We start from the raw sequence: 27812 nt of genomic DNA on the forward strand, positions 1-27812 counted from the left end.
AGTAAATAATAATTATAATCGGTTGCTATAATGACACAAGCTAAAAATAGCTGTAAATTCTACAGAATTTTATTATAAATAAAATTATATAAATATTTTCTAGCATAAATACGATTTCAAAAGCTTATCGTTATGAACTTGTAATACTGTAAAAATAACTGGGGCATTATTATTGTTTTTGTTTTGTAAACTATGTAATTTTTTAAATGGAATCCAAATACTTTATGGGAAAAGCTAGAAATATTAAAAATTTAATTAGATTTTCTAGAACTGATAAGTTTAAATTGATTAAAGTTTAGTGATTAATAATTATACATAAAAGCAGCCCATTGTATCTGAACATTGGGTTAATGATGAAAATAAAATGATAAGATTCTGAAGCTGTCTTTATTGAAATTCAATTCCTTCTAAATTTAAATTATTAGAAATTTGTGTTAGGTGTTGTTGACCTTTCACCATCGCTATAAGCTGTTGCTAAACCTTCACCAGTAAGTACAGCATTTTAAATACTTTTCTTCTTTAACTCTTTTTCTTCTAAAATACAGATTATATAAATTTTTATAATATATAGATAACTAAATGTAATCATTGCCAAATGCAGCAGCCTTGGAGTAACCAAACTTTCTGTTAAAATCCTTTTATATTTTTTCCCATTTCTTTACTTTTATTACTTGTACAGGAAATGACGTTTAGGTGGCGCTGTTCACCAGACCATAATTATTAAATTATATTTTTTTCTGTACATTACAAGCTCTAGATGTAGAGTACCGAAAGTTCATACGTACATAAATAGAAGTTCGGAGCAGTGATCAGCATCAAAAACCAATAGGAAACGAGAAAGGGAGTCATATGCTTAGAACTAAAAAGCAACAAAAATCTTTAAAAAAGCTTTTAAAGAGTATTGCAATTTTTCATTGTTTTAAAAATGGGTCTGGGACGTATTCTCTTTATACCGACCATTGATTTATGTTTTTGCAAGTGATGAGGATAGCTGAAACATTTGTTGAAGCAGAAGTTCAATAACAAGCTGACATCAGTGGTTTCTGTCTTTATAAAAGACCGTCCAAAGTCTATATAGAAATGCATGAGACTATAGTCCATAGACTAGACTGTAGACTAGACTATAGACTAGACTATAGACTAGACTATAGACTAGACTATAGACTAGACTATAGACTAGACTGTAGACTAGAATATAGGCTAGACTATAGACTAGACTATAGACTAGACTATAGACTAGACTATAGACTAGACTATAGACTAGAATATAGACTAGACTATAGACTAGAATATAGACTAGACTATAGACTAGACTATAGACTAGACTATAGACTAGACCATAGACTAGACTATAGACTAGACTATAGACTAGACTATAGACTAGACTATAGACTAGACTATAGACTAGACTATAGACTAGACTATAGACTAGACTATAGACTAGACTATAGACTAGACTATAGACCAGACTATAGACTAGACTATAGACTAGACTATAGACTAGACTATAGACTAGACTATAGACTAGACTTTAGACTAGGGACTATAGACTACACTATAGACTAGACTATAGACTAGACTATAGACTAGACTATAGACTAGACTATAGACTAGACTATAGACTAGACTATTGACTAGACTATAGACTAGACTAGACTATAGACTAGACTATAGACTAGACTATAGACTAGACTATAGACTAGACTATAGACTAGACTATAGACTAGACTATAGACTAGAATATAGACTAGAATATAGACTAAACTATAGACTAGACTATAGACTAGACTATAGACTAGACTATAGACTAGACTATAGACTAGACTATAGACTAGACTATAGACTAGACTATAGACTAGACTATAGACTAGACTATAGACTAGACCTATAATCTAGTCTATAGTTTAGTCTATATTCTAGTCTATATTCTAGTCTATATTCTAGTCTATAGTCCAGTCTATAGACTATAGACTAGACTATAGACTAGACTATAGACTAGACTAGACTATAGACTAGACTATAGACTAGACTAGACTATAGACTAGACTAGACTATAGACTAGAATATAGACTAAACTATAGACTAGACTATAGACTAGACTATAGACTAGACTATAGACTAGACTATAGACTAGACTATAGACTAGACTATAGACTAGACTATAGACTAGACTATAGAATAGACTATAGACTAGACTATAGACTAGACTATAGACTAGACTATAGACTAGACTATAGACTAGGCTATAGACTATACTATAGACTAGACTATAGACTAGACTATAGACTAGACTATACACTAGACTATAGACTAGACTATAGACTAGACTATAGAGTAGACTATAGACTAGACTATAGACTAGACTATAGACTAGACTATAGACTAGACTGTAGACTAGAATATAGGCTAGACTATAGACTAGACTATAGACTAGACTATAGACTAGACTATAGACTAGACTATAGACTAGACTATAGACTAGACTATAGACTAGAATATAGACTAGACTATAGACTAGAATATAGACTAGACTATAGACTAGACTATAGACTAGACTATAGACTAGACCATAGACTAGACTATAGACTAGACTATAGACTAGACTATAGACTAGACTATAGACTAGACTATAGACTAGACTATAGACTAGACTATAGACTAGACTATAGACTAGACTATAGACTAGACTATAGACTAGACTATAGACTAGACTATAGACTAGACTATAGACCAGACTATAGACTAGACTATAGACTAGACTATAGACTAGACTATAGACTAGACTATAGACTAGACTTTAGACTAGACTATAGACTACACTATAGACTAGACTATAGACTAGACTATAGACTAGACTATAGACTAGACTATAGACTAGACTATAGACTAGACTATTGACTAGACTATAGACTAGACTAGACTATAGACTAGACTAGACTATAGACTAGACTATAGACTAGAATATAGACTAGAATATAGACTAAACTATAGACTAGACTATAGACTAGACTATAGACTAGACTATAGACTAGACTATAGACTAGACTATAGACTAGACTATAGACTAGACTAGACTAGACTAGACTATAGACTAGACTATAGACTAGACTATAGACTAGACTATAGACTAGACTATAGACTAGACCTATAATCTAGTCTATAGTTAGTCTATATTCTAGTCTATATTCTAGTCTATAGTCCAGTCTATAGACTATAGACTAGACTATAGACTAGACTATAGACTAGACTATAGACTAGACTAGACTAGACTATAGACTAGACTAGACTATAGACTAGACTAGACTAGACTATAGACTAGAATATAGACTAAACTATAGACTAGACTATAGACTAGACTATAGACTAGACTATAGACTAGACTATAGACTAGACTATAGACTAGACTATAGACTAGACTATAGACTAGACTATAGAATAGACTATAGACTAGACTATAGACTAGACTATAGACTAGACTATAGACTAGACTATAGACTAGACTATAGACTAGGCTATAGACTGTACTATAGACTAGACTATAGACTAGACTATAGACTAGACTATACACTAGACTATAGACTAGACTATAGACTAGACTATAGACTAGACTATAGACTAGACTATAGACTAGACTATAGACTAGACTATAGACTAGACTATAGACTAGACTATAGACTAGACTATATACTAGACTATAGACTATAGACTAGACTATAGACTAGACTATAGACTAGACTATAGACTAGACTATAGACTAGACTATAGACTAGACTATAGTCTTGACTTAACTATAGTCCGGACTTAATACCTGCCTTAATTCTTAGTTTAGGCTAAACTACAGTCTTCAGTCCATTAAAGAAAATAACTTCCATGTTAGGTTTTTCCCAGAATTCACTTTAAAGCATTAAACATTTTTTGTCATATTAATATTCCTTAAAAAATCAATTCATTTCTTCCTTTAATACTCTCTAAAAGCCCTTTTTCATCATAAATTTACAAATATTTTCAAAAATATATATCATATTCTTTGTTCACCTTAAAGTAGGCCACACTTTTCTTCTTTACATTACAAAAACACATTATATTTAAGATGCTTACCGACCAAAGAACAAATATTTTGCAATACATATAATTTTCCACAGAAGTAGCAGCAGCTGAATGAGAACAACAGAAAAATGACAACAATGTAATGGAAACATTATATTAAAATAAATTGGATTTTCAGCTATTATTACCTAAAAGTAGACTATACAAATTTGGTGATATTGTAAAGCTGTGTCACAAGAACGAGAGTAATACTTTAAGCAGCTGAAAGTGACACTCAGTTTTATTAAAAGTCCTAAATTTATAGAGAAAACTGAAATGAAAAGAAATTTTTTATATGTTAGTAAAAAGCCTGAAAGTAGACTTTAAAATGACACAATGTTTGTAAAATAGTTTCAAAACCAGAGTTAAGTATAATTTTTTTCTAGATACATTTTTTTAAAGAAATTTTATGCTAAAATAGTTACAATTTTCACACATTTTAAAAAAAAATTTTAATAATGACTTTAAAATATTCTTCTAACCACATTCATAGCTGAATTCATTAAGCGATAGACATTTTTCAATTATTTTTGATATGCTCCAAAAAAATATCCTTCTAAGTCTTAAATTACGTGAGAATATTATTTGTCATTATTTACTGTTTTTTGCTAGTAGATTTTGTTCTTTTCTTTGTTTCAACTGTCACTGTCAAATGGAATTAAAGGTGACAAGTCATTCAATATTTGTGCGAAAAGCTTTTTTTTGTATTTATTTTTGTTTCGTTTTTCATTCTCATCAGACATTCCATGGATTTTCTTTTTTTTATTTGTTTATCATTAAGTAATCAATAACATCAGCCAATTCCCTTAGAAACAAGTGAGAGAAAAAAAAAAAAAAACTGCGTCAAAACAAAGTTAAACATGACAAGGTCTGTTTTGTCTTGTTTCGTTTTGCTATTAAAGGAAGAAAACACAAGATTTCAATTACTCTTGCTTACAGGGTCTGTCTTGTGGTTGATAAGGATACACATAGAGAAAAATATATTTAACAGTTTAAACTATAATTCAGACTAAAACCTAAGATATAGTCCAGGCTACATTCCAGACAGAACTATAGTCGTGCCATTGTCTACTAAACTTTAGTCCCGTTCATATACTAAACCATAGTCTACACTATAGTATAAACTATAGTCAAGAATATTTTAGAGACTAGAGACTAGAACCGAACTAGAACTGAACTAGAACTGAACTAGAACTGAACTAGAACTGAACTAGAACTGAACTAGAACTGAACTAGAACTGAACTAGAACTGAACTAGAACTGAACTAGAACTGAACTAGAACTGAACTAGAACTGAACTAGAACTGAACTAGAACTGAACTAGAACTGAACTAGAACTGAACTAGAACTGAACTAGAACTGAACTAGAACTGAACTAGAACTGAACTAGAACTGAACTAGAACTGAACTAGAACTGAACTAGAACTGAACTAGAACTGAACTAGAACTGAACTAGAACTGAACTAGAACTGAACTAGAACTGAACTAGAACTGAACTAGAACTGAACTAGAACTGAACTAGAACTGAACTAGAACTGAACTAGAACTGAACTAGAACTGAACTAGAACTGAACTAGAACTGAACTAGAACTGAACTAGAACTGAACTAGAACTGAACTAGAACTGAACTAGAACTGAACTAGAACTGAACTAGAACTGAACTAGAACTGAACTAGAACTGAACTAGAACTGAACTAGAACTGAACTAGAACTGAACTAGAACTGAACTAGAACTGAACTAGAACTGAACTAGAACTGAATTAGAACTGAACTAGAACTGAACTAGAACTGAACTAAACTGAACTAGAACTGAACTAGAACTGAACTAGAACTGAACTAGAACTGAACTAGAACTAGAACTGAACTAGAACTGAACTAGAACTGAACTAGAACTGAACTAGAACTGAACTAGAACTAGAACTGAACTAGAACTGAACTAGAACTGAACTAGAACTGAACTGAACTAGAACTGAACTAGAACTGAACTGAACTAGAACTGAACTAGAACTAGAACTGAACTAGAACTGAACTAGAACTGAACTAGACTGAACTAGAACTGAACTAGAACTGAACTAGAACTGAACTAGAACTGAACTAGAACTGAACTAGAACTGAACTAGAACTGAACTAGAACTGAACTAGAACTGAACTAGAACTGAACTAGAACTGAACTAGAACTGAACTAGAACTGAACTAGAACTGAACTAGAACTGAACTAGAACTGAACTAGAACTGAACTAGAACTGAACTAGAACTGAACTAGAACTGAACTAGAACTGAACTAGAACTGAACTAGAACTGAACTAGAACTGAACTAGAACTGAACTAGAAGTGAACTAGAAGTGAACTAGAACTGAACTAGAACTGAACTAGAACTGAACTAGAACTGAACTAGAACTGAACTAGAACTGAAACTAGAACTGAACTAGAACTGAACTAGAACTGAACTAGAACTAGAACTGAACTAGAACTGAACTAGAACTGAACTAGAACTGAACTAGAACTGAACTAGAACTGAACTAGAACTGAACTAGAACTGAACTAGAACTGAACTAGAACTGAACTAGAACTGAACTAGAACTGAACTAGAACTGAACTAGAACTGAACTACAAACTGAACTAGAAACTGAACTAGAACTAAACTAGAACTGAACTAGAACTAAACTAGAACTGAAGTAGAACTGAACTAGAAATGAACTAGAACTGAACTAGAACTGAACTAGAACGAACTAGAACTGAACTAGAACTGAACTAGAACTGAACTAGAACTGAACTAGAACTGAACTACGAACTGAACTAGAACTGAACTAGAAACTGAACTAGAACTGAACTAGAACTGAACTAGAACTGAACTAGAACGAACTAGAACTGAACTAGAACTGAACTAGAACTGAACTAGACTGAACTAGAACTGAACTAGAACTGAACTAGAACTGAACTAGAACTGAACTAGAACTGAACTAGAACTGAACTAGAACTGACTAGAACTGAACTAGAACTGAACTAGAACTGAACTAGAACTGAACTAGAACTGAACTAGAACTGAACTAGAACTGAACTAGAAATGAACTAGAACTGAACTAGAGCGGAACTAGAACTGAACTAGAACTGAACTAGAACTGAACTAGAACTGAACTAGAACCGAACTAGAACTGAACTAGAACCGAACTAGAACCGAACTAGAACCGAACTAGAACTGAACTAGAACTGAACTAGAACTGAACTAGAACTGAACTAGAACTGAACTAGAACGGAACTAGAACTGAACTAGAACTGAACTAGAACTGAACTAGAACTGAACTAGAACTGAACTAGAACTGAACTAGAACCGAACTAGAACTGAACTAGAACTGAACTGGAACTGAACTAGAACTGAATAAGAACTGTCCAGACTATATACAAACCTAAACTATAGACTTTACTACTACAGTCCACACTTTATCCTACTGTTTTCGCTGCGTGTAGTTCGAAGGAAATAAATTGGCAAAAATTATTTTAAACTTAATAAATTTTTTGCGTGTTTTACTTAAAGTATTTTCTTTCCAAAACAAAATTTTCCTTCATTTTAACAAATCTTTACTTTAAGTTCTTATTTCATACCTAGTATGTGTCTGTAATCTAATCATCCAAAAAAAATATGTATTTAACAAAATTTTCAGAGAATATATGTTTCACGCTTATATTTCAATTGCAGCCTGTGAACACGTTTTGTATGAAAAACTAATAAAGTAAAAACGTGTAAGAATTGAATATCAGAGCGCTAGTATTTGGTTGCCTTTACTTTTATTAAAGAAAAGCAACTCCTGTGAAATCTAGTTAAAGTGAAAATTTTCTTTAAATAGATATAGTGAGGGAGAAGAAGTCCGCACACAATAGTATAATGAAGATTAATTTAAGACTTTATTAAATTTATGTAGAATTTAAAGTATAAGCTACTAGTTTAGGTTTTTCAGAAAAGCCTAAAAGTAGGCTATAGTAATGTGAATGAATTGTAAATAAAAGTATGCTGTATATTGTTAAAGTGTTTAATTTAAAAAAAAATGAAAAAAATAAGTTATTTTGATATTTCTAAAGAAAATTTTTTATGTTTGGCAAAGTTATTTAACAACAAAATTCAAAAATATCATTACAATTTGAAAAATGTTTCCCTAAATGGGATTCGAACTTAAGACCGAATGAATATTCAGTTATTTAAAACATTTTCTAACTTTCGCTTTAACTAGACATTCCCACACATATTAGTGTAACTCTACTCATAAAAACGTGTAAATTTATGTATGTATATGGAAGTCTGATTACGGCGATATACATACATACATATGTATGTATCTGAGAATATGTAGATATTTACTGGTACTACTACTACACACTATACATATTTATTTAAGCCACAAAGGATAACAGAAAATCTATGACAAAAATAAGAGCAAAACCAGCAACGAAAACAAAATCATAAAGAAATGATAAGAATATTTTTACCTTTTTTACACCAACAACAAGATAACAGAAAAATGTGCATTAAAAAAGGATGAAAAAAAAAAACGTGGGTATCTGTATTTATCCAACAGTGAGTCAGTGGGAAACACGTGTGCCGGTATAACAGTTAATACTTTTAAAGAGATACACGATGTTTGTGGTAGTTTTCGCCTTTTACTTTCCTGAAAATGTGTTGGTGTATTTGCACAAGAAAATTGTATTAAAAAGATTAATTTCGTTAAGAAATTTATGGGATTTAGTTTCATTGCTCTATATTTATTTACGTAGATTTTAAGAAGAAGTATATGGAATTTAAGTTGTCTTCATTTTGACATTTATTGGCCAAATTAATGGGGATTTAAAACAGCTTTCAACAATTTACTTTTGGCTTGAAAATGTTAACAAAAAAATGGTGGTTAGGGATTTGTGAAATTGATATAAGATAAATAATAGGCTTTTGATAATAAATTAAGAAAAAACCTTGAACATAAAAACTTGTAAAAAAAGTAATAAAAGTAATAATAATGCAAAAAGAAAAAAGAATTTTGGTTTAATCACGAAAAAAAACTTTTGAAAAGAAAAATAAAATCCTAAAAAAGTAAAGCCTAACCTTAGGCAGTGTCTGCTACTTTATTTAATCAACTTTTACTCGCTGTTTTTCTTCTCAACTAGAAAGGGAGAGCAAACAGTAAGCGAATAAAAGTAAAAAAGTAATAAAAACCTTGGCACATTTTTAGGCTAATTTAAACATGTCATAAATTTATACAAATATAATATTTGTAAATGGATTTAAGCAAGAAATTTCAAATTTGCATATTTTGCCATTTTTTTTTTCGCAGTAATCACATATTCATGCCTGAATAGTAGCATGACAGTGTAATACTTGTTGTACAACAATTGCATGCATATTTTTAAATGTTTGCAATGATTTTTTGATTTCATTGTTGGCAAAAGAATAATTTTTAGCATAAATTTATGTAGAATTTTTTAAAATAAAATATTCACATTTTTTGAAACAAAAAGAAAAATTACAAAAAATTTTTCGTTTTAATATAAGTAGCGTTTAAAATGGGTGTTGAGCTTTATGTTAGTGAAAAGAAAAAAATTTATAAAATATTTTACTTAAAATAAACTCTTCTTTTTTTACTTTCAGGTATGTTTTGTACAGAATCAGTTATAATATAAGGGATAACACCTAGTAAAGGTAACAATTTAAGGCCAATTGAACTAGAACTGAATCAGAACGGAACTAGTACTTAAAGTAAAACTGAACCAGAACGCAACTAAAACTGAACTAGAACTGAACTAGAACTGAACTAGAACTGAACTAGAACTGAACTAGAACTGAACTAGAACTGAACTAGAACTGAACTAGAACTGAACTAGAACTGAACTAGAACTGAACTAGAACTGAACTAAAACTAAACTAGAACTGAACTAGAACTGAACTAGAACTGAACTAGAACTGAACTAGAACTGAACTAGAACTGAACTAGAACTGAACTAGAACTGAACTAGAACTGAACTAGAACTGAACTAGAACTGAACTAGAACTGAACTAGAACTGAACTAGAACTGAACTAGAACTGAACTAGAACTGAACTAGAACTGAACTAGAACTGAACTAGAACTGAACTAGAACTGAACTAGAACTGAACTAAAACTAAACTAGAATTAAACTAAAACAGAACTAGAATTGAACTACAACTGAACTAAACTAGAGCTACAACTGAACTAGAAATTATAAACCTATAAGTTTTAATATCCAATGCAGAATATTAAAGCGTTTTTAAATAGTCAAAATCTTTAGCATATCTTTGGGAGTCTTTAAACTAATACTTATAATACACCAAAAACTCCAAAAAATCTAACTTATTTTCTTCCTCTTTGCGTTAAACAAATTATTTTAATGCATCAAGCACAAAATGCAAAGAAATAAAAACTAATTTAATATTCCTTTTTAGCCTCTGACCCAGTTCTTACAAATAGTGGCTGCTGCTAGCTAACACTGGCATCATCAACTAATGTATATAATTTTTGTGTATTATTTTTTTTTTTAATAATAAATAATTATTTATTTTCAACACAAACTAAAAACATTTATAAACATGAAAAACGAAGCAAACGAACGAAAAAAAATTTCATTTAGTTAATATGCAATTTATATACCCTACTTAAGAACATTATGGAAAAAAAAACCGAAAAAATAAATTATACAAATTTTCGTAAATATACAAAAACAGAAATTGTTGGTAACAACTTAATTTTGCTTTGACAACATGTCTTTATTGAAAACATGTGGTGACATAGTGAAAATGATACTTAAAAATGTTGCAAAAAAATAAAAGAGAATATACATATTAGAACAATATAGACAGACTTGTGAAAATGTAAATCTGCATCTATTTTGCAAAAGTTGTTTTTTGGGAAAAACAACAATGGCGACAAAGAAAAAAAGATATGATATAATTTATTTATAACACGTACAAAATTATATTTGTATACACATATGAGTTTCCGAATGGTAGTTAAGCATGTAAAGAAAATTTAATATATATTTTAAGGCTTTATGTAAAGACAAAAACTAAAGCAGATTTAAAAGAGCATTTGGAAAACTAAATTCACTAAATTTTATTCAAAAGTTTTTTTTTAATGAAGTGGAACGTTTCTATCTTATAACAGAAATAGTATTTTTTGGACTTAACTATAGAGTCTATAGTTAAGTCCAAAAAAGACTATAGACTAGACTATAGACCAGACTATAGATTAGCCTATAGACTAGACTTTAGACTAGACTATAGACTAGACTATAGACTAGACTATAGACTAGACTATAGACTAGACTATAGACTAAACTATAGATTAGACTATAGACTAGACTATAGAGTAGACTATAGACTAGACTATAGACTAGACTGTAGACTAGACTATAGACTAGACTATAGAGTAGACTATAGACTAGACTATAGACTAAACTATAGATTAGACTATAGACTAGACTATAGACTAGACTATAGACTAGACTATAGACTAGAATATAGACTAAACTATAGATTAGACTATAGACTAGACTATAGACTAGACTATAGACTAGACTATAGACTAGACTATAGACTAGACTATAGACTAGACTATAGACTAGACTATAGACTAGACTATAGACTAGACTATAGACTAGACTATAGACTAGACTATAGACTAGACTATAGACTAGACTATAGACTAGACTATAGACTAGACTATAGACTAGACTATAGACTAGACTATAGACTAGACTATAGACTAGACTATAGACTAGACTATAGACTAGACTATAGACTAGACTATAGACTAGACTATAGACTAGACTATAGACTAGACTATAGACTAGACTATAGACTAGACTATAGACTAGACTATATACTAGACTGGCGAATGAAGCTTACTTAGCCCTTTTTATAAAAGAAGTTTTTTACAAAAAGCTTTTTTCCAAAAAGTTGAAATACAGATGAAGAAATTTCTTTTAAATCTTTTATTAAAAATCCCTTTATTGTAAAAACAATATTTTTTTCTTAAATGTATATATAAAGAAAAAAAGCTTTATAAAATCAACAGAAAAAACTATTTGCAAAAAGCTTATGCTGAAAAAAGTCTTAAACGCAATTTTTTCTTCAGTTAGCATTAAAAAAGATTTTGTTAATTTAACAAAAATTACTTTTATAAAAATGCTTTTTTATATAAAAGCTTTTAAGAAGCTTTAAAAAATGCAAAAGAGCTTTTAAATATGATTTTCATAGCAACAATTTTTTTCAGAAAAGTTTATTTTTTAAAAAGCTTTTTACATAAAAATCTTTTAATATAAAATCGTTTTGCAAAAAAGTTTTCTACAAAAATATTCAAATGAACAAGTTTTTATAATTTCATAATAATACTTTTGTTCAGAAAGCTTTACAAAAAATCAGTCTTTAGAAATTATTTACAAAAAAGCTTTTAATGAAAAGGTTTTTAACAAAAAAGCTTTAATAAAAAAAATGTTTCCGAAAAAAAACTTTTAATAGAAATGCCCTTTACAAAAAAGCTTTTCATAAAAATGCTTTTAATAAAAAAGCTTTTTACAAAAAGTTTTAATTTTTTTATAAAAAAAAAACTTTATTTAAAAAGCTTTTAATAAAAATGCTTTTTTATACAAAAGCTTTTAAGAAGATTTTAAAAAAATGCAAAAGAGCTTTTAAATATGTTTTTCTTAATAACATTTTTTTCAGAAAAGTTTAAAAGAAAGCATTATTTAAAAAGCTTTTTACATAAAAATGTTTTTTAATAAAAAATCGTTTTACAATTTCATAATAATACTTTTGTTCAGAAAGCTTTATAAAAGAGCAGTCTGTAGAAATCTTTTACAAAAAAAAGCTTTTAATGAAAAAGTTTTTAACAAAAAAGCTTTAATAAAAAAAATGTTTCGAAAAAAAAGCTTTTAATAAAAATGCCTTTTACAAAAAAGCTTTTCATAAAAATGCTTTTAATAAAAAAGCTTTTTACAAAAAGTTTTAAATTTTTTATAAAAAACTTTTATATAAAAAGCTTTTAATAAAAATGCTTTTTTATACAAAAGCTTTTAATAAAAATGCTTTTTTATGCAAAAGCTTTTAAAAAAATGCATAATAGATTTTAAATATGTTTTTCTTAATAAAATTTTTTTCAGAAAAGTTTAAAAGAAAGCTTTATTTAAAAAGCTTTTTACATAAAAATGTTTTTTTTTAATAAAAAATAGTTTTACAAAAAAGTTTTCTATAAAAATTTTTAAATGAACAAAAAAAAGCTTTTAATGAAAAGGTTTTTAACAAAAAAGCTTTAATAAAAAAATGTTAAAAAAAGCTTTTAATAAAAATGCCTTTTACAAAAAAGCTTTTCATAAAAAATACTTTTAATAAAAAAAGCTTTTTACCAAAAGTTTTTAATAAAAAAGCTTTTACCAAAAATAAAAAAAAAATAAAAACTAGGAAAAAAGTTTTTCATTAAAACTTTTTTTATAATAAAGTTTTCCAATAAAAAAAATCTTAAAAATGCTTTCACAAAACTTTCAAAAAAAATTTTTTCTCAGATAGCTTTTTACAAAAAATATTTTTAACAGAAAGCTTTTGTATGAAACCAGCAGCAAGAAAAAAGTTACAGTACTAATGCTTAATATTTCTTCGGTTTTTAAAGGTTTTCATTTCTATATTATTATTATTTTGTTTTTCTATCACTCTCTTAAGTTTAAAGCACACTTTTGTATATTATTTTGTCACTGCTATTTCACACTACAGAAACTTTTTAATGGCCCCACAACTCACACCTGTCAAGCAGTATTTATGAATATTTTCTTTTTTCATAACTCCTACAAAAGAAGTGTTAATGTTTATTTTTGAATAAGAGAAAAAAAAGAAGATCTAGCAAAACAAGAAAAACTTTTTAATTTTACTTCAAAATTTTGATTTTTCCTCAAAACTTTTTCCTAAGACAACTATCAAAGCAAATATTACAGCTGACATAAACTAATGATAAGAGAAAGTAAATGATATTTACAAATTATTTAGAGAGAAAAAAAACTTTTATAAATTAAAGTTACTGTGTTACAACATAAAAAATATGAACAGACTTTTGAGTTAATTTCCCCAAGGTATAAAATACAAATGAAAATTTTTTTGATACATATTTGCAAAGTATAAAAAAATGTAATATACAAATATGAAAAGATTGTGAAAACTGAAATAAAAATAAATTTTAAGAAAATTAAATAAAATTACTAAAGAAAGTAATAAAAAAAACAAAGAAAAGAAATATTTGGTAAAAAATTAAATTTTATTATTTTAACAAATATAATACTTACTCTGCATTATGGCAGATGATACTATCTATATAGACAAAAAACCTTTAAACCTAGTAACGCAGTAGAAAAAAACTCCCCAAAGTAAGATTTAGCCCTTTTTATAGAAAACAAACTTGTTAGTAAAGAAAGCAAAACAAAAAAACATATTGTAGCAACGCCATAGCATACTTTTAGGCGGGCTGGTAAAACTACCAAAAGAAATGTCTAAAACAGGTGTTTCTCTCGCCAGCAAACATTTGATGGGTGTTAAAAGAGCTAAAGTTACTACGAGTTTATACTACAGAGAGTGTGAGATTAAATGACTGCAGTTTCATTTAAAGCTGTTTTTCTGTTTTGGTGTATTTGAGTTCATTGTTAATTCCCTTAGGGAGTTTATTTCGTTATTATTGTCGTCGTTGTTGTTGTTGTTTTTGTGTGCGAATTACAAACTGTCAACTTTACTAAAGTTCACATATTTTCGCAGAAAAATAAAGGATATTTTTTCATTCTTTCTTACTTTTTCCTTTCACCTTTTCTTGTTTTCCGTTTGCCAAATAAAATTTTATAACTTTTTTAATGCTTGATTTTATTGCTTAAAGTAGAAAAGTTAAAATTAAGTTTTGTTTTTGTCTCTACTTTTGTTGTTTTGTGTTAATTAAACAAAACAAATCAGTTGTTGTGTGCGTTTAGGCGTTGACACTAATACTTAATACCGTTTAGAACTAATCAGAAAATAAATACATTTCGAAACATGTAGGTATTTAATTGGTGAATTTAACAAATTGGATTTATAAGTTAGTTCTTGGAAGACTTTGAATGGTGGGAAGGAAAAGAAATTATTAGAAAAATTATATTTAGAACAACAACAACATTTTATTAAAAAAGCTAAACTATTTAGTAAAGTTTTGTTATAAAAACCAAGTTGTAAAAGCTGTTTAGTACAAAGCTTTCTAAAAACTGTATTTAGTAAAACGTTTTTTTTAAGTTAAAAAACTTTAAAAACTTTTTTAATAAAGAACTTTTTTAAGAGCTATTTAAATAAAAAGCTTTGTAAAAACATTATTTTTAAAGCTAAACTAAAACATTTAATCGAAATAGTTTAACTGTTTGGTAAAGCTTTATTAGCAAAAGGCTTTATTATAAAATCTAAGCATTAAAAGTAAAACGCTTTTTTAAAGTTAAAAAACTGTGTAAACTTTTTTTAATAAAAAGCATTTTTAAAGCTGTTTAAGTAAAAATTAAGTAAAAACTATGCCAACAAGTAGAAATTTCTTTACTTTAAAAAGCTTTTTCTTCAGTTCAACGAAATTTTTAAGTAAAAAACTTTCTAAAGACCATTTAAGTAAAAAGCTTAGTAGAAGCTTTATTGATATAAGAATTTAAAAAGCTTATTTATTAAAATCCCTTTTACCTTTTGACGTTTTGACGACCTTTAAGGCGGAAAGCTTTATAAACGCTTTTAAAGTAAAAAACTTTTAATTATTTTTTTTTTTAATATAAAGAAATAATACCATTCTAAACATCTTTATAGTAGAAAGCTTTTAACGAAAGATTACTAGAAGCTTCTTTAGTATAACACTTTATAAAGGCTTTTCTGTTAAGTAAAAAGCACTCGAAAGGCTTTTTGAGTCAATAGATTTCTAAATCGTTTTTGAAGAAAAAAGCTTTCTAATTTTTAGTACAAAAGCCTTCATAAAGTTTTCTAAGGAAAAAGCTATCCAAAGACTTTTTAAGACACAAGCTTTCCAAATTTAATTAACAAGCTTTCTGAGGACTTTTAAAGCAAAAAGCTTTATAAATACTTTTTATGCTAAAATATTTCGTAAGACTTTCATACCAAAACTGCCTATTAGAAACTTATTAATATAACTTTATATAAAAGCAGTTAAAAGACTTTTAAAAGCTTTTTTGTTACAAAGTTTACTAAACATTTTCTTAAAAATTGTTTAGTTAAAATCCTTTAAAAAGCTTTTTAAGTAAAAAGCATTTTTGGAAAGGTGTTCAAAAATATCGATTAGTAGCTCTTTCAATGAAACGTTAAAAAAGACTTCATTCAAAGCTTTTCTTAAAAAGTTATTTTGTAAATTCTCAACTTACATTACTATTTTCTGGATTAAAATTCCATTTCTGCACATAGTAAATATTTTATTTACATAACTAAAGCATACTTATAGGCTTACATATAATATTTAAAAAAAGCATATTTCAAACTGTATACATATTATATTTTTTTCTTAAGCAAAGTTATTTGTAAATTTTAATCAAATTTACAAATGAATTATTTATATTCTTTGTAATATTATTTAAATTAATTTTTGCATTTTAAATATCAAAGAAAACATAGAATTTTACTACAGCTTTAACTAGCATATAAAATGACCTATAAAATTTTAGTAATTTGCTTTATTATTTTAATTTGATTTAAATATTGATTTAAAGGCTGTTAAAACAATAAAAATGATGCTTTGTTATTATAGAACTGTTCCATAGAAATGGTTGAATAGAAAGAGAACCATTTAACCATTAAATACAAGGCTATAAATTAACAATATATAATTATGGTATAATTTTATTTCGGGCAAATATTTGTAATTAACTACATATGTATGTACATTTATGCTATTGAAAAGTATTTGATTTTGAACAATTTTAAATGAAAGCTTATATAATTTTATTTATGTAGGTTAAAAGTAATTGAATTTAAATATCATTAGCATATATCAAGGAGTTTTTGTTTCTAGCTTGTTTAAGCACCTTAATGTTGTCATTTACATAGATTGAAATACACACACACAGATCAATAAATTATTTACTATCCATTATTGTAATTAACAATGTAAATCATTTGTGAAATGTTGTGCAAATCTTTTTTCGATAGATGTTGTAATCAAATGTAATGGTAAAATCTTTAAAGAGTTATTTGAAAATTATTTGTGGATTATAATTATTGAAGTATTCTAAAGTCTCGTCTATAGTCTTGACTAGGTAATAGTATAGTCTATAATCTAGTCTACTAAATAATCTATAGTCTAGTCTATAGTCTAGTCTATAGTCTAGTCTATAGTCTAGTCTATAGTCTAGTCTATAGTCTAGTCTATAGTCTAGTCTATAGTCTAGTCTATAGTCTAGTCTATAGTCTAGTCTATAGTCTAGTCTATAGTCTAGTCTATAGTCTAGTCTATAGTCTAGTCTATAGTCTAGTCTATAGTCTAGTCTATAGTCTAGTCTATAGTCTAGTCTATAGTCTAGTCTATAGTCTAGTCTATAGTCTAGTCTATAGTCTAGTCTATAGTCTAGTCTATAGTCTAGTCTATAGTCTAGTCTATAGTCTAGTCTATAGTCTAGTCTATAGTCTAGTCTATAGTCTAGTCTATAGTCTAGTCTAGAGTCTAGTCTATAGTCTAGTCTATAGTCTAGTCTATAGTCTAGTCTATAGTCTAGTCTATAGTCTAGTCTATAGTCTAGTCTATAGTCTAGTCTATAGTCTAGTCTATAGTCTAGTCTATAGTCTAGTCTATAGTCTAGTCTATAGTCTAGTCTATAGTCTAGTCTATAGTCTAGTCTATAGTCTAGTCTATAGTCTAGTCTATAGTCTAGTCTATAGTCTAGTCTATAGTCTAGTCTATAGTCTAGTCTATAGTCTAGTCTATAGTCTAGTCTATAGTCTAGTCTATAGTCTAGTCTATAGTCTAGTCTATAGTCTAGTCTATAGTCTAGTCTATAGTGTAGTCTATAGTCTAGTCTATAGTCTAGTCTATAGTCTAGTCTATAGTCTAGTCTATAGTCTAGTCTATAGTCTAGTCTATAGTCTAGTCTATAGTCTAGTCTATAGTCTAGTCTATAGTCTAGTCTATAGTCTAGGCTATAGTCTAGTCTATAGTCTAGTCTATAGTCTAGTCTATAGTCTAGTCTATAGTCTAGTCTATAGTCTAGTCTATAGTCTAGTCTATAGTCTAGTCTATAGTCTAGTCTATAGTCTAATCTATAGTCTAGTCTATAGTCTAGTCTATAGTCTAGTCTATAGTCTAGTCTATAGTCTAGTCTATAGTCTAGTCTATAGTCTAGTCTATAGTCTAGTCTATAGTCTAGTCTATAGTCTAGTCTAGTCTATAGTCTAGTCTATAGTCTAGTCTATAGTCTAGTCTATAGTCTAGTCTATAGTCTAGTCTATAGTCTAGTCTATAGTCTAGTCTATAGTCTAGTCTATAGTCTAGTCTATAGTCTAGTCTATAGTCTAGTCTATAGTCTAGTCTATAGTCTAGTCTATAGTCTAGTCTATAGTCTAGTCTATAGTCTAGTCTATAGTCTAGTCTATAGTCTAGTCTATAGTCTAGTCTATAGTCTAGTCTATAGTCTAGTCTAGTCTATAGTCTAGTCTATAGTCTAGTCTAGTCTATAGTCTAGTCTATAGTCTAGTCTATAGTCTAGTCTATAGTCTAGTCTATAGTCTAGTCTATAGTCTCGTCTATAGTCTAGTCTATAGTCTAGTCTATAGTCTAGTCTATAGTCTAGTCTATAGTCTAGTCTATAGTCTAGTCTATAGTCTAGTCTATAATCTAGTCTAGTCTATAATCTAGTCTAGTCTATAGTCTAGTCTAGTCTAGTCTATAGTCTAGTCTAGTCTAGTCTAGTCTATAGTCTAGTCTAGTCTATAGTCTAGTCTAGTCTATAGTCTAGTCTATAGTCTAGTCTATAGTCTAGTCTATAGTCTAGTCTATAGTCTAGTATATAGTCTAGTATATAGTCTAGTCTATAGTCTAGTCTATAGTCTAGTCTAGTCTATAGTCTAGTCTATAGTCTAGTCTATAGTCTAGTCTATAGTCTAGTCTATAGTCTAGTCTAGTCTAGTCTATAGTCTAGTCTATAGTCTAGTATAGTCTAGTCTATAGTCTAGTCTATAGTCTAGTCTATAGTCTAGTCTATAGTCTAGTCTATAGTCTAGTCTAGTCTATAGTCTAGTCTAGTCTAGTCTAGTCTATAGTCTAGTCTATAGTCTAGTCTATAGTCTAGTTCTAGTCTAGTCTAGTAGTCTATAGTCTAGTCTATAGTCTAGTCTATAGTCTAGTCTATAGTCTAGTCTATAGTCTAGTCTATAGTCTAGTCTATAGTCTAGTCTATAGTCTAGTCTATAGTCTAGTCTATAGTCTAGTCTATAGTCTAGTCTATAGTCTAGTCTATAGTCTAGTCTATAGTCTAGTCTATAGTCTAGTCTATAGTCTAGTCTATAGTCTAGTCTATAGTCTAGTCTATAGTCTAGTCTATAGTCTAGTCTATAGTCTAGTCTATAGTCTAGTCTATAGTCTAGTCTATAGTCTAGTCTATAGTCTAGTCTATAGTCTAGTCTATAGTCTAGTCTATAGTCTATAGTCTAGTCTATAGTCTAGTCTATAGTCTAGTCTATAGTCTAGTCTATAGTCTAGTCTATAGTCTAGTCTATAGTCTAGTCTATAGTCTAGTCTATAGTCTAGTCTATAGTCTAGTCTATAGTCTAGTCTATAGTCTAGTCTATAGTCTAGTCTATAGTCTAGTCTATAGTCTAGTCTTAGTCTAGTCTATAGTCTAGTCTATAGTCTAGTCTATAGTCTAGTCTATAGTCTAGTCTATAGTCTAGTCTATAGTCTAGTCTATAGTCTAGTCTATAGTTCTAGTCTATAGTCTAGTCTATAGTCTAGTCTATAGTCTAGTCTATAGTCTAGTCTATAGTCTAGTCTATAGTCTAGTCTATAGTCTAGTCTATAGTCTAGTCTATAGTCTAGTCTATAGTCTAGTCTATAGTCTAGTCTATAGTCTAGTCTATAGTCTAGTCTATAGTCTAGTCTATAGTCTAGTCTATAGTCTAGTCTATAGTCTAGTCTATAGTCTAGTCTATAGTCTAGTCTATAGTCTATAGTCTAGTCTATAGTCTAGTCTATAGTCTAGTCTATAGTCTAGTCTATAGTCTAGTCTATAGTCTAGTCTATAGTCTAGTCTATAGTCTAGTCTATAGTCTAGTCTATAGTCTAGTCTATAGTCTAGTCTATAGTCTAGTCTATAGTCTAGTCTATAGTCTAGTCTATAGTCTAGTCTATAGTCTAGTCTATAGTCTAGTCTATAGTCTAGTCTATAGTCGTCTATAGTCTAGTATATAGTCTAGTTTATAGTCTAGTCTATAGTCTAGTCTATAGTCTAGTCTATAGTCTAGTCTATAGTCTAGTCTAGTTATTTGACGTATATGGTCTATAGTCTAGTCTATAGTCTAGTCTATAGTCTACTCTATAGTCTAGTCTATAGTCTAGTCTATATATGACTAGTCTATAGGTTAGTCTGCAGTGTAGTCTATAATCTAGCCTATAGTCTAGTCTATAGTCTTATCTATAGTCTGTTCTATAGTCTACTCTATAGTCTTATTTTTCTTTTAAAATCTAATTGAATTGTTAATTGGGTTTTCATTTAACAGTAAAAGAACCCTTTCAATTGAATAATAATTTATTTAGACTCTCCTTAAGGTTGTTTATTTAATTACTTTATATTCATAACAATTTAACAATCTTTACACAGATATCTAGAGAACTAGACAACATAATTAGTTGATTAGGTTTCCTTTTAAAATGCTGTTTACTTTTAACAAAGTTTTATTTAGTTAGTTAGTTAGTTAGTTTGAAAGGAGGATGAATATACATCAAATCCGAAGAAATACACTTAGGCCTCTATCGGGCCTGTTGTGCGCTCCTTAACCAGTGCCTCAGGTGGGAATCGAACCCACCACCTCCGGTCTACCAGACTAGAACACTAACCACTAACCTACCGGAGGCCATAGACATTAATTATAGTTTGATAATTAAAAAAAAACTAATATTAAATATACATACTTATGTAAACACACGCAAACAATTTTATTTAACAAGTAGTCTATAGTAAAGTTGGTAGATTTAAATATTTACTTTTAACTACATGTAAACCATGTAAAACTAATAAATTTATAAGTATATTTATTTACATCTAAATATAACTACCCTATGAAAAACACTTACATAGACATTGTTTACTAACTATAGATTTTTTCCAGTATTTTCATAGCCTACTTCAAGGCTCTACTGTTCTCAGCTGTGTGTGCACAATTAATGATTGCTGCCGCGTAGAAGTAAATTAAGGCGAGAGTGACAGTGGGATCATAACATAATAGAAGCTTTAAAATTTCTTAATAAATATCGAAAAATATATTTTGAAAATTTAAAAAAAAAATACCGAGGAATTTAATTTATTTGTCATGATCTTCAATTCTGAAAAATATTCATATACAAATCAAATTCATGTTAATTTTATTCTACTGTTTTGTAATTTTTATGATTATGTTCATGCAAATATTTTACTTAAACATTCGTGTATTTAAAAAATGTTTGAACTCATGGATGTGTTAGTTTTAAATAACTTGCAATTTACATTTAACATTGTCTAGTATATTTTAAACTTGACTCTCCATGCTTGTTTTATATTATATTTTGTCTTTGTTCAAGGCTTTAAATTTTGTGTGGTTTTAATGAAAATAAACTGACGTTTTATGGGAAATGAAAAAAAAATTTAAAATTGTGCATATTTTTATAAAATCGTTATATTAGAAGCCATGGTTCAGATCATAATTGTGTTGTAGTATAGTCATAGTTTTGTCGGTAGTCTTGTGGTGCTACTGAAACAACTATTTTGAACCTGATCCATTGTTAACCAACCATGTAAAATAAATTCAAAATAATAATTCTAGTTTTTAAAATTTGAATACAAGTTTCTATAAATAATGCCTTAAAGTCATAAGTTAAACTTTTTTAAATATTATTATCAGTAGCATTTGACCTAATTTCCCAGCAAACTAAAAAGCAATTAAAACTATTAAATTTTTTCCGTTTAAAATAACGACAAACCACAAAAGTGTTAAAACATTTTTTTTTTTTGCTTAATTTCGCAGAAAAAAATTTATTAAATATTTTTTTTAACATTTTCACTTTAATGTTTAAATGTTTCCCATAATTAGTTTAAGAAATGTGAACATTTTTGGTTAAATATTTATATGTTTCAGTCACTTTTTAATAATTTAACTGAGCGGAGAAAAAAACTTATATAAAATCCAATTAACTGGTATAAAAAAAACAATCTAATCAAATGCAATTTTATCATAGAAATTGTAAGTGATACGTTCATAAAAGTATTTTGAAAAAATTTTATATATTTTTTTATGCAAGATAGATGACATGAATATTAACCACATGGTAAAGCTATCATGTTCAATAAATAAATTTAAAAATACATTTAAATCTGACTCCGGCGTATAACTTTTATCGAATAAAGATTTTAGTATAATTACTATGACTAGACTATTAGTGGACTTTGAATAGACTATAGACCAGCCTATAGACTAGACTATAGGATAGACTATAGACTAGGCTATAGAATAGGCTATAGACAAGGCTATATGTACTCGACTACAGACAAGGTTATAGACTAGACTATAGACCAGCCTATAGACTAGACTATAGACTAGCATATATACTAGACTATAGACTATATTATAGACTACACTATAGACAATACTATTAATATACGATGACTAGACTATGACTAGACTATGACTATGACTAGACTATGGACTACTAGACTATGACAGACTATGACTAGACTATGACTAGACTATGACTAGACTATGACTAGACTATGACTAGACTATGACTAGACTATGACTAGACTATGACTAGACTATGACTAGACTATGACTAGACTAGACTAGACTATGACTAGACTATGACTAGACTATGACTAGACTATGACTAGACTATGACTAGACTATGACTAGACTATGACTAGACTATGACTAGACTATGACTAGACTATGACTAGACTATGACTAGACTATGACTAGACTATGACTAGACTATGACTAGACTATGACTAGACTATGACTAGACTATGACTAGACTATGACTAGACTATGACTAGACTATGACTAGACTATGACTAGACTATGACTAGACTATGACTAGACTATGACTAGACTATGACTAGACTATGACTAGACTATGACTAGACTATGACTAGACTATGACTAGACTATGACTAGACTATGACTAGACTATGACTAGACTATGACTAGACTATGACTAGACTATGACTAGACTATGACTAGACTATGACTAGACTATGACTAGACTATGACTAGACTATGACTAGACTATGACTAGACTATGACTAGACTATGACTAGACTATGACTAGACTATAAGCATTAACTCAGTTTTGTTTTAAAAATGGTTTAATTAATTGTATTTTTACTTTTTTTAATATTTTACATATTTTTTCATCAATTGCCTTAAAAAACAACAAATAAAAAAATTAACTTATAACAACTTCGAAAATATAGGATGTAAAAAATGTTTAACATGAAAACACACATACATACATACAAAAAAAAACTAACACAGTTTCACATGTTCTCCGTATATGTTTGTGAACAAGCTTGTTTCAATGTTTCAATTGTTTCAATTGCCTGACTAGTCAGGCAATTGAAACATGTTTTGTAATCTAATGTTAGTATGTGTTAAAAACAAACTCCTACACGAGTCGATTTAAACACAAACAAAAACAATAATTGCATACATAGATATACACATGCAATCACAAGTTTATGTACATATACACATACAAACATAACATCCCAGCTAGCATTTACATGATTCATTGGCGAGCGCGATGATTTTGCGACTATTTTTTTAATCGTCCACACGATTGTCCTCATTTTGTGAATCTTTTTTCAATCTTCCAGACGATTGTTTCATTTTGTGACTCGTTTTATAATCGTCCTGACGATTATTTAAAAAAATATATATTTTAATGTACCAAAAGATGCTTTTGCGAGTAATTTTGGCGATTGTTGAACGAATTAATCGTCGCTTATGTATTTTAGCGATCATCGGAGGATTGTTGTTAGTCAACGATCATATTTTACTCTTCCAAATGATGCATATATTATTGTCAAACCGGTTTATTTATATTACGCAACAATCGCCGATTACGGATTCTGGAGATAGTTGGGCGAATTTTACCGTTATACGTATAAACGTTTAGCAAAAACAAATTATTTTGTCTTCTTTTCAACTCAGTTTATAATCAGTGTCGAGACAAGTAAGAATAAAAAGTGGTTTTTGAAGTTTATTAAATTAAAAATTTAATTTTTAATAAAGTTTCTTATAAATACTAAGTGTATTAACTAAAAAGTGTTTTATTAGAAATCAAAAATTAAATTTATAATATAAAATAATTTATAATGCTATCAAATAAAGCAATAAGATTAAAAAGCAAACGAGAAGCAAAAAAATGATGGAGTCTGCTTATAATAAAGTGGGATGGATCATCCAAAAAAACAAGTTAAAGGCAGGGAAACATCTGATTGCGATGATGTCCCAATGAAAGTCAGTTCTTTCGAAAAATTGGTTGAATCGGATTTCACTGAAACATCATCCGTTTGCGATAATTTTCCAGTTGAATATATAGAAGAAGTGAATTGCAACAAATACAAAACAAACCGCCAGATAATCAGACAGGTATAAGAACATTATAAATGTCATAATTTCATTCATTATACTTTATATTACATTAATTCTTTCAGATAGTAAACAAAATATGTTGACGGAGATTTTAGGAGAAGTGCGCACGCTAAAACAGCAAATCGGCAGACTAACAGAGGAAGTGATAACCGTAAGAAATGAAGTGCGTCAGTTAAAATTAATTTATTCTGAGGAAATTAAAACCAATTTAGTGCCACCTTTACCCATAAAAACTGTAAAACAGTTGGAAGAATTACATAAACAAATAGAAGAGAACGTGGATATTGTAGCTCAATTGGTATGTATATAATTATCCGTCTATATACATATTTTTTAATATAAACATACATATATACATATATTCATATCAAAATTTTTACAGAAATACGTTATTGGTAAAGTGGGTGGCGACAGCTCCAACTCGTTTGTCAGGAATGCAATTAAAAAAATGCTGAGCGATGATGTGGCTGCAAAATTGAGTTGGCGTGGAACGAACAGTAAGCCCAGTATTCAGGAATTCAATATAACGAAAATTATAACAAGTAAGTATTTTTTATAACATGATTTTACTGAATTCTAATTATTTTCTTTTTAAAGGTGCCATTCAAAATTTCCGAAAGCTGATGATGCAGGTATAAATAAGGTATTACAACAACATTTTGTTCATGCTGGTGACCGTCTCAGAAAGAGTGACCGAACCAAAAAGATTGATGAAGCCAAGAAAATTGACGATTTGGCTGAAAAATAACTTTATTTTTTAATAATTTTTCTAATGCATAATTATTTCCATTATTCATATGTATGTATTTATTTTCATAATTGAATTCAAATTTATATTTAATTTTATTTTTTTTATTTAAAGTTGACAAAAAATGCCAATGCAATAAACAGTATAAAACGAATATCAATACTTTTTATTTTTAGCATATTTTTAGGCATTTTAGGATCAATTAAAATCTTCTTTACGATCGTTCCAAGACTCTTCTATAATTCTTTTTATCGCATCGTAGAAGATTCATTAAGACGATTTTGTAAAGATTCTGTTTATCGCATCGTAGAAGATTCATTAAGACGATTGTGTAAAGATTCTGTTTATCGCATCGTAGAAGATTCATTAAGACGATTGTGTCAAGACTCTTTTTAACACATCGTAGACGATTCATAGAGAAGAGTCGCGGCTGTGACACAGTTACTCCCGTTGCGTTGAACTTTCGTAATTGGAATACGATATCGTGGAAGATTAATTTAGTCGCCACCTCCAATCGCGGAAGATCCTTTTTTGAAAGAAAATGCTAGCTGGGATATGTTGCATAGTTGTTTGCAACAAAACAGAAAATTTTCATGTTTACGAATTATAAAAATTTTATTTATTTATAGAATTTTTATGAAGTTTTATATTTTCTTGCTAAACTTTAAAATATTTAAAAAGACATTAAAACTATTTTTAATTATTAAATTTTGTAGTTTTTTTTTTTTTTTTTTGTTCAAGAAGAAACAAAAGTTAAAATTGAAAGCCAGAGAACTTGTAAACCAATAAATTTGTATGAAACATATAGATTCAAATAATTGTTTTTGCTTTGTTTTCCTGGTTTAAAGATATTTTTTGTCAATACTGAAAGTATATGTGTGGGTTTTTTTGTTGGTATTTTTTAAATGAATACTTGAACGACTTCTAAACTATAAACTACACTTGTGTTTATAACTTTTAATAGAAAATTCACATAAAAAAATGAATTTCATCTCTTATGGTCATGCTTGAAAATGACTCTTAACATAAATTTTCTCGTTGCTGTTGGTTGGTTGACCTGCAAAAAGTTTATTTCTTTTTTCAGAGATCCATTTTTTTGCCGCAAGAACCCCTAGTATCAAATAGAATTAAATTGTTTATGCTCAAATTCATACCTTGTGTTCTTCCATTTATATGTTTTTTTGGGTGAAAAAAAATGTAATAATACTCAGGCTTTTTTGCAAACTGAGAAAAAGTGTTTTTTTTTATGATGTTTTGTGGGTTTCTGTTTTTTTCTAATTTTCTGTAAGTGCTCATGAGAATTTGTGTTTTTTCAAGTATTTTTCTATATATTTTTGTTTTTACTCCAAATTGCAGATACAGGTCAAGGCAAAGTTTTTTATTATTTCTTTTGCCTGACATGAATGTGGAAAATATAAAACATATGAGTTAAGAAGAAAAAGCTAGCTTTGGTATTGATCTTTTGTTGAGAAGTTTTTAAAAGGATATTATTACTTGAATATGAAGACTAAAAATGCAATAAAATATATGACTGAAAATTTGGTAGAAATCGAAAAGAGTGAAGAAAGGAATTAGCAAAATTTCACTTTCATCGAAGCTTCAATAGAATTAAAACAGAAAAATGGAAAAGAAAAGTAAAGTAATATGTAATTTAAAATAATATTTAAGGGGAAATAGCTATTGTTAGCCAAATTCATGTTCAGTTCTAGTTCAGTTCTAATTAAGTTCTAATTAAGTTCTAGTTCAGTAGTTCAGTAGTTCAGTTATAGTTCAGTTCTAGTTCAGTTATGTCAGTAGTTCAGTTATAGTTCAGTTATAGTTCAGTTCTAGTTCAGTTCTAGTTCAGTTCTAGTTCAGTTCTAGTTCAGTTCTAGTTCAGTTCTAGTTCAGTTCTAGTTCAGTTCTAGTTCAGTTCTAGTTCAGTTCTAGTTCAGTTCTAGTTCAGTTCTAGTTCAGTTCTAGTTCAGTTCTAGTTCAGTTCTAGTTCAGTTCTAGTTCAGTTCTAGTTCAGTTCTAGTTCAGTTCTAGTTCAGTTCTAGTTCAGTTCTAGTTCAGTTCTAGTTCAGTTCTAGTTCAGTTCTAGTTCAGTTCTAGTTCAGTTCTAGTTCAGTTCT

General features: G+C 28.7%; 2 protein-coding genes across 19 annotated transcripts in view; both read left to right on the forward strand.

The window, feature by feature from the left end:
- Positions 1 to 27812, forward strand: part of LOC119602393 (low-density lipoprotein receptor) — a 292767-nt gene that overhangs the window by 136926 nt on the left and 128029 nt on the right. The gene's annotated exons all lie outside the window — the stretch shown is intronic.
- On the forward strand, positions 24758 to 25680 carry LOC119602394. Of its 2 annotated transcripts, XM_037953905.1 has the most exons (4): positions 24758 to 24947; positions 25013 to 25248; positions 25333 to 25492; positions 25548 to 25680. In XM_037953905.1, the coding sequence occupies exons 2-4, from the start codon at positions 25027 to 25029 to the stop codon at positions 25586 to 25588; spliced, it is 423 nt and encodes a 140-aa protein (XP_037809833.1). In that variant the 5' UTR covers positions 24758 to 24947; positions 25013 to 25026; the 3' UTR covers positions 25589 to 25680. The 2 variants fall into 2 exon arrangements, with proteins under 2 accessions (XP_037809833.1, XP_037809832.1); XM_037953904.1 differs by having other exon boundaries at positions 24758 to 25248.

The sequence above is a fragment of the Lucilia sericata genome, unplaced genomic scaffold (genome assembly GCF_015586225.1).
Source record: "Lucilia sericata isolate MDLA Ls3-8-SP2 unplaced genomic scaffold, ASM1558622v1 Contig000226F_arrow, whole genome shotgun sequence".
NCBI lineage: Eukaryota > Metazoa > Arthropoda > Insecta > Diptera > Calliphoridae > Lucilia > Lucilia sericata.

Bases quoted from the DNA above. Each gene is read 5' to 3' on its own strand.
- LOC119602394 (XM_037953904.1), top strand. From the start codon at position 25,027: ATGTTGACGGAGATTTTAGGAGAAGTGCGCACGCTAAAACAGCAAATC. The intron at 25,249-25,332 runs GTATGTATATAA...AAATTTTTACAG, and splicing joins TGGATATTGTAGCTCAATTG to AAATACGTTATTGGTAAAGT. The intron at 25,493-25,547 runs GTAAGTATTTTT...TTCTTTTTAAAG, and splicing joins TATAACGAAAATTATAACAA to GTGCCATTCAAAATTTCCGA.